This window comes from Hyla sarda, chromosome 9 (genome assembly GCF_029499605.1).
Source record: "Hyla sarda isolate aHylSar1 chromosome 9, aHylSar1.hap1, whole genome shotgun sequence".
NCBI lineage: Eukaryota > Metazoa > Chordata > Amphibia > Anura > Hylidae > Hyla > Hyla sarda.
The window spans coordinates 71,992,290-72,008,595 of record NC_079197.1 but is presented as its reverse complement, the minus strand read 5'-3'; the positions used below and the strand labels follow the sequence as shown (position 1 = coordinate 72,008,595).

At 43.9% G+C, this 16,306-nt stretch overlaps 1 protein-coding gene across 4 annotated transcripts in view; it reads left to right on the top strand.

Annotated features, from left to right (window-relative positions):
* The window catches only part of ZMYM3 (zinc finger MYM-type containing 3), a 124,084-nt gene that overhangs the window by 7,584 nt on the left and 100,194 nt on the right, over positions 1-16,306 (top strand). For all 4 annotated transcript variants that reach the window (XM_056538282.1, XM_056538283.1, XM_056538285.1 and 1 more), the window contains exon 3: positions 2,837-2,883. In XM_056538282.1, coding sequence (XP_056394257.1) covers positions 2,837-2,883 — 47 coding nt within the window. The remainder of the gene's footprint in view (positions 1-2,836; positions 2,884-16,306) is intronic.

Sequence of the window (16,306 nt, the reverse complement as noted above, 5' to 3'; positions counted from 1 at the left end):
TATTTTATTTTTTTACACATGCTCTGATCTGATCTGTAGGGTTTTCCTCAGCTCAAATCCACCATATTTTCTGTGGAAACCTTAGTAAATATGTAGGGTTTTTATGAAAATGTCGGGAGCATGCCCGTTTTCTGTGACCAGGCCCCCTTTTCCCAACAGGCACGCCCCTTTTCCGTTTTTTTTCTCAGTAAAATGGAGAGTTGGTCGGGTTTTTCATTTCTGGCGTAATGCACCAGATTCTGTTGCACAAACAGACAAAACATGTCGGGTTTACAATGGTAAATCAGGGCAGATGTGCGCTTGTGGTGCTTAACTTTTAAACAGTACTCAATGCAGAGCATATAAAAAGCTGCTACTATGTAGACACATTTGTATAATATGGTTTTTGGATATTTTTTGATTATTTATTTTTTAACTTGAGAAATGAATGATACAGTAGTGATGATTGCTGATCTTTGGGTGTTCCCATGCAGTGATGATTCTTGCCCTCACTGCTCTAAGCTTTCTGTCCCTTAGTTGTGCAGCCAATCAGCTTCCTACAGTTCTCTCGGTTTAGGCTAGGTTCACACTAAGTTTTGTAACTACGGTTCCCGTATACGGCTGGGAGGAGGGGAGCTTAATCGCGGCACCCGCACTCAGCCGTATAGGGAAACCGTATTTAATGCATGTCTATGAGCCGACCGGAGTGAACCGCAGCCTCTGGTCGGCTGCTTTTTCAGGCATATGCGGTTTCCCGACCGTAGGCAAAAACGCGGTCGACCACGTTTTTGCCTGCGGTCGGGAAACCGCATACGGCCGAAAAAGCAGCCGACCGGCTGTGGTTCACTCCGGTCGGCTCATGGACATGCATTAAATGCGGTTCCCCTATATGGCTGAGTGCGGGTGCCGCGATTAAACCCCGCCCCCCCTCTTCCCAGCCGTATACGGGAACCGTAGTTAAAAAACGTAGTGTGAACCCAGCCTTACCTCAGCAGTAACTAGAAGGGTAGTATAGGAGCTCATTACACACTCTGCTCTGCTGCACGCACAGCTCAGCCCTAATACACATACAGCTTAGCCATACACTCAGCTCTACTGCACACACTGCTCTACCATAAACACTTAGCTCTGCTACACACTCAGCAATACTCACTCAGCATTGCTGCACAAAAACTACAGTACATCTCTGCAACTATCCCCCAACTCCACCGTGATTTTACCAGTGAAGAGAGGCTGTTGGGATGTCTGTGGGGAACATGGCGCTCTGCCTGTCTGCTCTCCCCAGTTTGCCAGTGAAAGCAGAGCCTGCAGTTCTGTCACTGTGCCTTGCGTTGTACAGCGTGCAGTTCTGTCACTGTGCCTTGCTTTGTACAGCGTGCAGCTATGTCACTGTGCCTTGCTTTGTACAGCGTGCAGTTCTGTCACTGTGCCTTGCTTTGTACAGCGTGCAGTTCTATCACTGGGCCTTGCTTTGTACAGCGTGCAGCTATGTCACTGGGCCTTGCTTTGTACAGCGTGCAGCTATGTCACTGGGCCTTGCTTTGTACAGCGTGCAGCTATGTCACTGTGCCTTGCTTTGTACAGCGTGCAGCTATGTCACTGTGCCTTGCTTTGTACAGCGTGCAGTTCTGTCACTGTGCCTTGCTTTGTACAGCGTGCAGTTCTGTCACTGTGCCTTGCTTTGTACAGCGTGCAGTTCTGTCACTGGGCCTTGCTTTGTACAGCGTGCAGTTCTGTCACTGGGCCTTGCTTTGTACAGCGTGCAGTTCTGTCACTGGGCCTTGCTTTGTACAGCGTGCAGCTATGTCACTGGGCCTTGCTTTGTACAGCGTGCAGCTATGTCACTGTGCCTTGCTTTGTACAGCGTGCAGTTCTGTCACTGTGCCTTGCTTTGTACAGCGTGCAGCTATGTCACTGTGCCTTGCTTTGTACAGCGTGCAGTTCTGTCACTGTGCCTTGCTTTGTACAGCGTGCAGTTCTGTCACTGTGCCTTGCTTTGTACAGCGTGCAGCTCTGTCACTGTGCAGTGCTCTGTGACAGGCAGGGAGAATACAGCACAGAGCTAAGCCCATCCCCACTTCCACTGTTCCGACTATGCAGGAGAGTTGCCACAGTCAATGGGAACATAGTGACCCCTAGTGTACAGAACTTAAATGATTCAAAAAAGTAAAATATTTAACACAAACAAATTGTAAAGTTGCCTAATTTTAGATTATCTATTAAAAAAGATAAAAAATAGTTTATGGTGGCAGTGCCCATTTAAGATCGCTTTTATTTGTAATCCTTTCTTTGGCAAAAAAATCTGAATCAACAATTGCTTGTTTGAATCTAGCCATAATGGTTCTGCCCCACAGTTTATCACCTGCACGTTGTATGATAAATGTCTTATTGCTTGGACCTGCAATGATCTCTAGGAGTGCTGCAAGGTCTGTTTCCTGCAGGTGAATAGACTTTAAATGGAACTACATGGGGTGCAGTGAGAGGAAACAGGGCACAGACCTCCTGTTTTAGTACCCATCCTACTTTGGGTATGTTCATAAAGACCTTTTCCATGTGTGTTCATATTTTTTTTTTAATGGGAAACACAATATCAAGAATTGATATGTCATTGGGGGAAATGCATCCAAAAATTCATCAAAATTATCAAAAATGTATTAATCTGTTTCCATAAGTTTTCATGTGGATTTTATATTTTTGCCAAAAAACACTTTATTTACCGTGCATGCTAGTTTATGCAGACACTTATCTGCCTTTGTAAATCCTACGGTTTAGGAAAATGTCTGATTTTATCAATCTTTTATACAACCTTGTTGTACTACTAAAGTGTTGTAATTTCAATATTTGTACTGCTTTTCAGGTGATGGTCAAGTAGATAAGGGAACTGAGACAGACAGAGCATCAACGGTAAGAATACTCAATGCTATGTATCTTAGTCATTAAAGGGGCATTTTGGGGAAGTCAACTTATCTCCTATCCACAGGATAGTGGATATGTGTCAGATAGCGGCAGGTCTGACCCCTGGATCCCCTCGCTATGTCCTGTATTGTGCCTATTAACTTGCCCATCCTTGGAACGTTCGGGCCCCCACCTTCCGTGATGGCCTGCTCCATCAATCACTGGCTGACACGGGAGTCCCATCTCAGCTGGTGATTGGCTAACTGAGCCATTACTCATCCACGTCTTTTAAAGGGGGGGAACACTCCAAGGACGTGTAAGTTGGTGGGCCCCGTACAGGAGATAGCATGGATCACAGCGGTCATACACCCTTTAATCAGACATTTTTTCCCTATCGTAGTGTTAACCAACCAGTGTGCCTCCAGCTGTTGCTAGTCTATACCTCCCAACATGCCCGGAGAGCCTTTGGCAGTTGTAGAATGCTGGGAGTTGTACTTTTGCAACAGCTGGAGGCACATTGGTTGGGAAACACTACCCCCTGTGAATAGGGTATAAGTTGACTTCTCCGAAGTACCCTTTTAATGTCATAGTCTGATCTCTATAGTACAGTTATTGTGAAGACTTTCCATTCACTCCTAACCTTGGTAGGCATCAAAGGTGTATTCTAATAGCATTTATGGCCCATCCACAGAATGTCATAAATGTCACAGCTATCCAGAGGTCAAGCGCTCCCTGGCCCCCTCCACCTGCTTGCGGCAGTCAAAGGTGGTCAGGAACCCGAAAACAGACGCGTAGGCTGTTTTAAGGCTTTTGCTTAACTCCCACGTACTTTAAAGAGTACCTGTCGCCAAATAAAACTTGTAATATAGTGTTCCTTGTGTAACTGGCAGACACTTTTAGATTCAGTTGCATTTAAATTATCAACATAAATGTTTAAAATGTAATAGAAAAAACAGCCACTGGGTGGCTCTGTTCCCTGCCACAATTAATACAGTGAGTTGGATCTCCTATCGGCCTGGCAGAAGAGCAAACTCAGGAAGTGCTTCTGGATGTACTGAGCTTGATTAACAGCTGCACAGAGCCTCAGTGAAAAATGCTTAGAGCTTGAGACTTTCTATTCATTACAGTGGTGCAACCATGTTAGGGCGGAAGTGGTCCCCCTGCAGGCTTCAGTGATGTCATGCCTGCTGGGAAATGCCCACTTTCTACTGCTGGGATATTGGTACATCATGGGTTGGGCGAGGGGAATATTGTGCGGGGTCCATGTCATAACAGACTTATGCCCACTATCAGCAGCTGTCATCTGTCTGGAATGACGGACATCAGAGCTGGTTTAAATGGTTAAATGCCAAACTACTGGGGTCTAGGGCACCCATCACCATCTCCACGATGTTATTGCAGGCTGATGATGGGTTGCTGGGGAAGCCCAATGCCTTACCTGATCCTCAGCGTCTTCCCTGACTGTGAGTGCCAATAACCTAGATCAATGTAATGCAATAGCATTACATTGCTCTATGAAAGCCATCTTCTGATGGTTTATGATGTGTAAAACAACCTTTCTCATTTAAATTTTTTTTTATAAAAAAAATGTGATATAGATAGGTGTATGTGTATTTATGTGTGTGTGTGTGTGTGTGTGTATATATATGTATATATATATATATATATATTGGTTTCTCCCTGTGTGTAATTGTCTGAACTATTGAATTATGATGATCCTGATCCTGCACAGGAAAAAAAAATTCCAAACTACAAAATTGCTGATTTTTGGTCGCATCACGTCCCAGAAATTTTTTTTTATGAAAAGAGAACAAAAGGTCACATAAGCAAAATGGTACGGTTAAAAATCTAGAGCTCATAGCGCAAAATATAAATCCTAACATAGCTTTGTAAGCGCAAAAAGGTAAGTTATAGGGATCAGAACATAGCATTTGATTATTTATTTTATCATATAGGGGGAGACTTATGAAAACCTGTCCTGAGGAAAGGTTGCTGAGTTGCCCATAGCAACCAATCAGATCTCTTCTCTAAAATTTTTAGAGGACTTTTCAAAAAAATGAACGCAATCTGATTGGTTGCTGTAGTTACATAGTTAGCACGGTTGAAAAAAGACATACGTCCATCAAGTTCAACCAGGGAATTGAAGGGTAGGGGTGTGGCGTGATATTGGGGAAGGGATGGGATTTTATATTTCTTCATAAGCATTAATGTTATTTTGTTCCAGGAATATATCTAACTCTGTTTTAAAGCTGTTAATTTTCCTGCTGTGACCAGTTCCTGAGGTAGACTGTTCCATAAGTTCACAGTTCTAATGGTAAAGAAGGCGTGTTGCCCCTTGAGACTAAACCTTTTCTTCTCCAGACGGAGGGAGTGCCCCCTCGTCCTTTGGGGGGGGGGGGGTTTAACCTGGAACAGTTTTTCTCCATATTTTTTGTATGGGCCATTTATATACTTTTATCATATCCCCCCTTAAACGTCTCTTCTCAAGACTAAACAATTGTAAATCCTTTAATCGCTCCTCATAGCTAAGATGTTCCATGCCCGATAAGCCGATAATGCCCCGTGCCCCGCACCGCGACTGCCCCCCCAACGCGTCGCACCCCCAACCGCACCGCCCCCATTGCCTCCCCCATCCCCGGTTTTATAATTACCTGTTCCCGGTGCCCACGCTACTTCTTGCTCCTGCTGCGTCCTGCGTTACGCTGTGCGCAATGACGAGTGACGTGATGTGCGCAACGTCACGTCACCGTCAGTGCGCACAGTGACAGTTCAGGAGGACGCCACCGGAGCCAGATGTGGAGTGGACCCGGGAACAGGTAATTATAAAACCGGGGATGGGGGAGGCAATGGGGCCGGTGCGGCGGTCGCGGTGCGGTGATAGGTATCAGGACCCCCGGACAGGCAGGGGGAGAGAAGCGGGTGGTGGCGGCGGCGGCCTATGGCACCGCAATAGCCACTGCAGTGCATTGATTTAAAGCGCCCGCTTTAAATCAATGATCTGCAGCGGTGTTGTGGGGGATAAATAGCCGATAACTTATACCGGAATATCGGTATAAGTTATCGGCTATCGGCGCTAACCTCCACCGATTATCGGTATCGGCCCTAAAAAAAGATATCGGTCGATCCCTAGTCTTTTTTTCCTGTTACCGCTTATGAAAATGAAAAGTGTGGGACATTTCCAGCATGTTAGTGTAAAAAAAAAATAACATTTTCACACTAACATGCTGGTGTAGACCCCAACTTTACCTTTTCATAAGGGGTAAAAGGAGAAAAAGCCACCAAAAATTTTTAGCGCATTTTCTCCCGATTATGGAAATACCCCATGTGTGGCCCTAAACTGTTGCCTTGAAATACGCATTTGAGGCTTAAATTATGGATTTTCATAGGGGTGTACCCCGATGGCTGGACAGTCAATGGCTGTCTGGCAATACAGGGAATTGTTATTTTGCAGCTGGAGGCTCCGTTTTTGAAAAACAGTGTAGGGGTGTAGTGTATATGTAGGGTTTTTACTCTTTATTATGTGGCAGTGTAGTGTTTTTAGGGTACATTCACACAGGCAGGGGTTTACAGTGTGCTTCCCGCTGCAGTGGAAAATTTGCCGCATCTCAAACTTTAAGCGGGAAAATTGCTGTAAACCCCTGTGCATGTGAATGTACCCTGTACGCAGAGACCGTGCATGCTGGGAGTTGTAGTTATGCAACAGCTGGAGGCACACTGATTGGGATTGGGAAACACTGAGTTAGGTAACAGACTACTGCAGTGTTTCCGCACCACTGTCTGTTTCCTAACTCAGTGTTTCCCAACCCATGTGCCTCCAGCTGTAGCAAAACTACAACTGCCAGCATGCATGGTCTGTCATTGCATGTTGGGAGTTAGTTTTACAACAGCAGGAGGCACACGGGTTGGTAAACAGTTAGGAAAAAGTCAATGTTTCCCAACCAGTGTGCCTCCAGTTGTTGCAAAACTACAACTCCCCGCATGCCCAGACAGCTGAAGGACATGTTGGGAGTTGTAGTTATGCAACAACTTGAGGAGAACAGTTTGGAGTAGTGGCCTCCAAACTGTAGCCTTCCAGATGTTGGAAAAGTTCATCTCCAGGCATGCTGGGAGCTGTAGTTTGGCACCATCTGAAGGGCCAGATGTTGCTGAACTACAACTCCCATCATGCTGAGACTGTTCAGGCATGCTGGGAGTTGTAGTTCTGCAACATATGAAGTCTAGATGTTACAGAACTACAACTCCCAACATGCCTGGACTTTCTGGGCATGCTGAGAGTTGTAGTTTTGCTACATCTGGAAGGACACTGTTTGGAGACCACTGCACAGTGGTCTCCAAACTGTGGCCCTCCAGATGTTGCAAAACTACAACTCCCAGCATGGCCACACAGCCAAAGGCTGTCTGGGTATGCTGGGAGTTGTAGTTCTGAAACTCCTAGAAGCTGCAGTGAAGATCACTTTACGGTGATCTTCACTGCAGCATCTGACACCACCGCCGCACCACTTGCCTGTCGCCGGTCTCTGGTCCCCGCGTGATCGGAGGTAACTGCCGCCGGTCCCCGCCGCATCTACGGCCCCCGCACCTCGCCGCCATCTTCCCCCGCTCTGCCCCGACATCCAGGGGAGGGCAGAACTGGGGAAATTAAATTCACCCCTGCCCTGCCATTCAGCAATCAGTCCTGATCGTCCAATCGCAGGGGATACGAGGAGGTGGCACCCCTGCCCACCTCACTCCTATCCTTTAGGATGGTCGGAGCTGTCTCTGACAACTCCGATCTTCCATTTTTTTCCGGGCTATCGGGTCATAAGAGACTCGATCAGGCCGGAGTTGCCGCAAGTCGCCGATCTGAATTGACATTGGGGGGGGGGGGGGAAGCGGGAATCTGCACGGGATGCTTGCTGAATGGATTCTGCAGGCATCCCGGTCCCTGCCTGCTGAATGCCTGCCCATGCGGCGGGGACCAAAATTCCCACGGGTGTACAGGTACGCCCTTGGTCCTTAAGTACCAGGGAGCAAGGGCGTTCCTTCATCCCCAAGAGATTAAATATGCACAGCATACTGTAAATGTGAATAGACCCTTAAAAGACATACTCCCGTGTAAAACAAATACACTGCTCAAAAATAAAGACTAAGATAACACATCCTAGATCTGAATGAACTAATTGTATGAAATACTTTTGTCTTTACATAGTTGAATGTGCTGACAACAAAATCACACACATTATCAATGGAAATCAAATTGATCAACCTATGGAAGTCTGGATATGGAGTCACACTCAAAATCAAAGTGGAAAACCCCACTACAGGCTGATCCAACTTTGATGTAATGTCCGTAAAACAAGTCAAAATGAGGCTCAGTAGGGTGTGTGGCCTCCACGTGCCTGTATGACATCAATGCCTTCCTCTTGCAGCAACTGCTCACACACTCCAGCCACATGAGGAACCACTCCTTTATTGGGGGTGTCTTGCTATTTGCCTATATATTTCCACCTGTTGTCTGTTCCATTTGCACAACAGCATGTGAAATTGATTGTCAATCAGTGTTGGTTCCTGAGTGGACAGTGTGATTTCACAGAAGTGTCATTGTCTTGGAGTTACATTGTTGTTTAACCCCTTAAGGACTCAGGGTTTTTCCGTTTTTGCACTTTCGTTTTTTTCCTCCTTACCTTTTAAAAATCATAACCCTTTCAATTTTCCACCTAAAAATCCATATTATGGCTTATTTTTTGCGTCGCCAATTCTACTTTGCAGTGACATTAGTCATTTTACCCAAAAATGCACGGCGAAACGGAAAAAAAAATTGTGCGACAAAATCGAAAATAAAACGCCATTTTGTAACTTTTGGTGCTTCCGTTTCTACGCAGTGCATATTTCGGTAAAAATGACACCTTATTATTATTCTGTAGGTCCATATGGTTAAAATGATACCCTACTTATATAGGTTTGATTTTGTCGCACTTCTGGAAAAAATCATAACGACATGCAGGAAAATTTATACGTTTAAAAATGTCATCTTCTGACCCCTATAACTTTTTTATTTTTCCACGCACAGGGCGGTATGAGCACTCATTTTTTGCGCCGTGATATGAAGTTTTTATCGGTACGATTTTTGTTTTGATCGGACTTTTTGATCACTTTTTATTCATACTAAAGTGACCAAAATACGCTTTTTTGGACTTTGGAATTTTTTTGCGCGTACGCCATTGACCGTGCGGTTTAATTAATTATATATTTTTACAGTTCGGACATTTACGCACGCGGCGATACCACATATGTTTATTTTTTTTTTTACACTGTTTTATTTTTTTTATGGGAAAAGGGGGGTGATTCAAACTTTTATTAGGGAAGGAGTTAAATGACCTTTATTAACACTTTTTTTTTTTACACTTTTTTTGCAGTGTTATAGGTCCCATAGGGACCTATAACACTGCACACACTGATCTCCTATGCTGATCACTGGCGTGTATTAACACGCCTGTGATCAGCATTATCGGCGCTTGACTGCTCTTGCCTGGATCTCAGGCACCGAGCAGTCATTCGTCGATCGGACACCGAGGAGGCAGGTAAGGGCCCTCCCGGTGTCCGATCAGCTGTTCGGGACGCCGCGATTTCACCGCGGCGGTCCCGAACAGCCCGACTGAGCAGCCGGGATACTTTCAGTTTCACTTTAGAAGCGGCGGTCAGCTTTGACCGCCGCTTCTAAAGGGTTAATACCGCACATCGCCGCAATCGGCGATGTGTGGTATTAGCCGCGGGTCCCGGCTGGGACCGAAGCGATATGATGCAGGATCGCGGGAGGGGTTAACGGGTTAAGTGTTCGCCTTTATTTTTTTTGAGCAGTGTAGAATGTTTCCCAGGACACAGTCCTTGAAAAATCTTCTTGCTTCCAGCAAACCGAAAATAAAAAATGTACTCCCAGTGTTTTTGATCTCTTGTGGGAGGTTTTAAATGTGACTCCACCAGTTTAAATTCTGCTAAAATATTGACCACATTGACCAACTGTCTTTAGATGTCTTTAAATGGTAACTCTCATTAAAACTAATTTTTGCTATTGCACTCCTTATGGTAAATAAAAAAATATTTCTAATATACTTTGTTTAAAAAAAAAAAAATGAAGTTTTCTATGCTTTAAAAAATCTCCAGCACATTTTCCACCATCTCATACAGACTGTGGACAGAAGCCCAAACACAGGCAGTGCAGCCTGGAGTGCTGAGGGGGGGGGGGGGGGGTGTCCAGCCTCATCCAATCATAGCTCCTTTCACACTTAACTGCCATATGCTGTTGGTTTGACACACACACCCTCAGCACTCCAGGCTGCACTGCCTGTGTTTAAGCTTTGGTCCAAAGTCTGTGTATGGGATGGGGGGAAATGTGCTCTTGAGCTTTTTTAACCCCTTAAGGACTCAGCCCATTTTGGCCTTAAGGACTCAGACAATTTAATTTTTACGTTTTCATTTTTTCTTCATCGCCTTTTAAAAATCATAACTCTTTTATATTTTCATCCACAGACTAGTATGAGGGCTTGTTTTTTGCGCGACCAGTTGTCCTTTGTAATGACATCACTCATTATATCATAAAATGTATGGCGCAACCAAAAAACACTATTTTTGTGGGGAAATTAAAACGAAAAACGCAATTTTGCTAATTTTGGAAGGTTTTGTTTTCACGCCGTACAATTTCTGGTAAAAATGACATGTGTTCTTTATTCTGAGGGTCAATACGATTAAAATGATACCCATTATTATATACTTTTATATTATTGTTGCGCTTAAAAAAAATCACAAACTTTTTAACCAAATTAGTACGTTTATAATCCCTTTATTTTGATGACCTATAACTTTTTTATTTTTCCGTATAAGCGGCGGTATGGGGGCTCATTTTTTGCGCCATGATCTGTACTTTTTTTTGATACCACATTTGCATATAAAAAACTTTTAATACATTTTTTATAATTTTTTTTTTTATAAAATGTATTAAAGTAGGAATTTTGGACTTTTTTAATTTTTTTTCGTTCACGCCGTTCACCGTACGGGATCATTAACATTTTATTTTAATAGTTCGGACATTTACGCACGCGGCGATACCAAATATGTCTATAAAAAATGTTTTTTACGCTTTTTGGGGGTAAAATAGGAAAAAACGGACGTTTTACTTTTTTATTGGGGGAGGGGATTTTTCACTTTTTTTTTTACTTTTACATTTTTTTACATTTTTTTTTACACTTGAATAGTCCCCATAGGGGACTATTCATAGCAATACCATGATTGCTAATACTGATCTGTTCTATGTATAGGACATAGAACAGATCAGTATTATCAGTCATCTTCTGCTCTGGTCTGCTCGATCACAGACCAGAGCAGGAGACGCCGGGAGCCGCACGGAGGAAGGAGAGGGGACCTCCGTGCGGCGTTATGAATGATCGGATCCCCGCAGCAGCGCTGCGGGCGATCCGATCGTTCAATTTAATCGCGAACTGCCGCAGATGCCGGGATCTGTATTGATCCTGGCACCTGAGGGGTTAATGGCGGACGCCCGCGAGATCGCGGGCGTCGGCCATTGCCGGCGGGTCCCTGGCTGCGATCAGCAGCCGGGATCAGCCGCGCATGACACGGGCATCGCTCCGATGCCCGCGGTTATGCTTAGGACGTAAATGTACGTCCTGGTGCGTTAAGTACCACCTCACCAGGACGTGCATTTACGTCCTGCGTCCTTAAGGGGTTAAGCACAAATAAAACAAAGTATATTAGAAATATTTTATTTACCATAACTACAAATTGGTTTTAAAGAGTGACCATTTAAACTTTAAAGCTTAGTACTTTAGTACTAACTTTGTCTTCTACAATATGTATTCTGCATCATCGGTTTTTTAGGGCCGATACCGATAATCGGTGCAGGTTAGGGCCAATAGCCGATAACTTATACCGGAATATCGGTTTAAGTTATCGGCTATTTAACCCCCTGCGACACCGCTGCAGATCATTGATTTAAAGCGGGCGCTTTAAATCAATGATCTGCAGTGGCTTTTGCGGTGCCATAGGCCACCGCCATCACCTGCTTCGCTCCCCTACCTGCCAGGGTGCTCCGGGCCATCCATCCATCGTTCCTGTAGTGTCCGGGGGCGTTCCGGGTGGAGGGTAGTCCGGTCCGGGCTGTCCTTCTTCTCCGGCGGTCATCTTCTCCACTCCGGGCAGGCTCCGGCCTAGTACGCTGCATAGACGCCGCTGCGCAGTGACGCCCGTGCGCAGCGGCGCACCTGACGTCACGGCGTAGCGGCGTCTATGCAGCGTACTAGGCCGGAGCCTGCGCGGAGTGGAGAAGATGACCGCTGGAGAAGGACAGCCCGGACCGGTTCACTCTTCACCCGGAACGCCCCCGGACACTGCAGGAAGGATGGATGGCCCGGACCACCCCATTACGGGTAAGTTTAATTTTTTTATTGACTGGGAGGGTGGGGGAGGGGCCCGACCTAGCATCACGGTGGGGGGTGCGACGAGGTGTGGTGGGTCGAGGGGGTGGCGGTCGCGGTGAGGTGGGGGCGGTGCGGGGGGCGGGGCATTACCGGCTTATCGGCAAGATAATTGCCGATACCGATAATGCCCAAAATCGTGATTATCGGCCGATAATATTCGCCATACCGATAATCGGTCGATCCCTAATACAAACCTTAAATGGGCACTGTCGTATACAAAAAATAATTTCTATGTACATCTTGGCTAAACATTTCTAATGTACTTTATTAGAAATTTTTATTTCCTTTTATAGAAATCAGCTGCTTGTGGTTTTTTTTGTTTTTTGTTTAGAATTACATCTTTTGAACAGCCATACCCCATGATATTAATTGATGCTTCGGAACTCTGAAGAAACACAGTTATGGATTTTCAAATTAAAGACACATACAATTGGGACTATTATTGAATACATTGAAGATGTTTTAAAGTGGCAAATTGTATATATGCCCTCATACCTTGTGGCTATTTAACTACCAGGGGTTTTAATCAGCTACTCCTATATAACCTCTCACTCTGTATGATGGATCCTAATCAGTATTTAAGCTTTTAATGCCTTAGAATGCTTGCATCATGCATAGCAGGTCCGAGCTGCTATTAGCAGCCAGGGACCCACCAGTAATGACGAACATTAGCAATCGCGCTGATGTCCGCCCTTAACCTCCCAGATGCCGTGATCAGTACAGATCAATACAGGCAATGCAGCATTTGTAATGGCTGATCTGATCTCCCACAGCACGTCCGCAGGGATCAGGTCAGCCAAGATGGCACAGTGGTCCCCTCACCTGCTGGGGTCCTCTTCTCTGGTCTGACATTGAGCAGACCAGAGAAGTAGATCGCCGATACTATGCATAGCAGCACTTAGCAGTATTAGCAATCTGATTGCTATAAATAGTCCCCTATAGGGACTTAACCCCTTAAGGGACTCAGCCCATTTTCACCTTAAGGACGCAGCCAATTTTATTTTTGCATTTGTTTTTTCCTCCTGTTTTTTGCTTTTTCATTTTTCAATTCCCAGACCCATATGAGGGCTTGTTTTTTTGTGTGACCAGTTGTACTATGTAATGACATCACTCATTTTACCCTTAAATGTATGGCTTCATTTTCGCGCTGTACACTTTACGGTAAAAAATACATGTTTTCTTCTCTGAGTCAATACGATTAAAATGATATGCATGGTTACATACTTTTCTATTATTGTACTGCTTTTTAAAAATCTCACTTTTTTTTTTTTTACTAAATCAGTATGTTTAAAATTGCCCTATTTTGACCACCTCTAACTTTCCTAATGTACCGTACTAAGGGATTTGTGAGGGCTCATTTTTTGCGCCATGATCTGTAGTTTGTTTTGGTACCAGATTTGCATATATGTGACTTTTTGATCGCTTTTAGTAAATTTTTTTACAGTTTGTACAATTTTTTTTTTCTTTTTTTACGTTTACGCTGGTTACCGTAGGGTATCATTAACATTTATATTTTTATAGTTCGGACATTTATGCAACGATAACAAATGATTTTTTTTTTCTTACTCTTTTTTTATGTATTAATATGCGGAAAAAGGGTGATTAAAAACTTTGAGGGAGGGTATTTTTAAAATTTTTGTACTGTTTTGAAAACTTTTTTTTTTTTTTTTTTTACATTTATTTTACACTTTTTCTAGTCCCCATAGGGGACTATTTATAGCAATCATTAGATTGCTAATACTGTTTAGTGCTATGCATGGGGCATAGCAAAGATCAGTATTATCGGCGATCTTCTGCTCTGGTCTGCTGGAAGGCAGATCAGTGTAGAGGACCCCGGGAGACGGACGGAGGCAGGGTCACGGTGGGACCTCGCGTTATATACCAGGATCGGGTGCAGGGCATACAGGTACGCACTGCGTCCTTACAAGGTTAATAAAAGCAGTATAATAGAAAAGTATGAAAGCATGGATATCCATTTTAATAGTATTGATCCACAGAATAAAGGAAACATGTCAATTTTACCGTAAAGTTCACAGCGTGAAAATGAAACCCTCAAATTTGCTAAATTTCTATTTTCTTTTCAATTTCCTCACACAAATAATTTTTTGGGCTCACCGTACATTTTATGGTAGAATGAGTAATGTCATTACAAAGTTCATGCACAAAACAAGCCCTCTTATGGGTCTGTGGATGGAAATATAGGGAAAGATTTATCAAAACCTGTCCAGAGTAAAAGTTGCTGAGTTGCCCATAGCTATCAATCAGATCGTTGCTTTCATTTTTGAAAAGGCCTCTAAACCTGATTGGTTGCTATGGGCAACTCAGCAACTTATTTATTTGTGGGGTGAAATAAAAATAATAAACACCACCATTTTGAGCCTTTTAGGGCTTCCATTTCTACTCAGTGCACTTTTCGGTAAAAATGACACCTTCTCTTTATTCTGTAGGTCCATACAGTTACAAGGATACGCAATGTAGGTTTTATTTTTTTACTCCTTAAAAAACAAATTATAACATGCACAAAAATTTGTATGTTTAAAATTGTCATCTTCTGAGCCATGTTTTTATTTTTCCACGTACGGGGCTATATGAGGGCTCATTTATTCTGCCGTGGTCTGTAGTTTTTATTGGTACCATTTTTGTTTTGATGGGACTTTTTGATTGCTTTTTATTAATATTTTTATGGTAGATGAAGTGACCAAAAATGCACAATTTTGGAATTTGGTATTTTTTTTTATGTGCATGCCATGGACCATTCGGTTAAGCTAACCTTATATTTTAATATTTTGGACATTTATGCACATGGGAGTACCAGATGATTTTTTTTTTTATTACTTTATTTAAAAAATAAATAAAAGGTGGTTAGTAAAACTTTTATTAAGGAAGGGGCTTATTCACATTTATAAATTTTTTTATTTTTTTTCTTTGTTTTTCTTTTACACTTTTAACTTTTCTTTTTTTTTTTGGCCCCTCCTATACCATGCAATCTCTTTTGATTGCATACACTGTTCAATGCTATGCCATAGCATTGATCAGTGTTATTGTTGCTCTGCTGCTCCAGCCAGCATGGCAGGCTTGGAGCAGCAGACGACCGATCGAACGGTGAGGAGGCAGGTAAGCACCCTCCCGCCGTCCTTTAGATTTTGTCACTATAGGCCCTATCAGCTCCGCTGAGCTGCCGGGACATTTTCACTTTCTATTTAATCATCGCTGTTAACTTTGATAGTGGCATCTAAAGGGTTAATGCCAAGCATCTGCCTGATCGGTTGGGCCCGGCATAAACCCTGTTTCCTGACTGATAATAATAATAATTTTATTTATATAGCGCCTACAGATTCCGCAGTGCTTACAATTATGGGGTACAAACAAAGACAAGTATCAGACATAATATTACACAATAACTACTGCTGATAGCAGTCGAGATCTACAGGATTTGAAGCATTCTCCGCTTGTGAGAATGCTTTAAACCCCGGTAACTGCACTCAGGGCGTACATGTATGCACTGAGACCTTAAGGACTCTGGATCGGGGGCGTACCTGTACGCCCTCCATCCTGAACTGGTTAAAGGAGTACTCTGGGATGTAAAAATTTTGTTTCAGACTGCTGGCAGTAAAAAAAACAAAAAAAAAAAAAAAACCTGCCTCCGCTAACCTGCTTTGGCCTCCTCCGCGATCCTCTTCCTGGTTGCCGGTGGTGGGTGAATCATACTGCACCAGCAGCAGCGGAGTCCAGCCTCGGCCGGTGATAGGCTGAGGGACAGTGTGACATTTTTGCCCCAGCACTGGTCATCTTCCTGATTCCAGGGCCGAAAATGTCATACTGACACTCGGCCTATCGGTCGGCGGGATTCGCTGCGGCCGGTCATTGTCTGTATGTGTGCTGTATGACTCGACCAGCAACCAGGAAGAGGATCATGGCGGAGGCTGGAGTGGATTAACGGAGGCACCTGGGGAGCGGCAACAGGT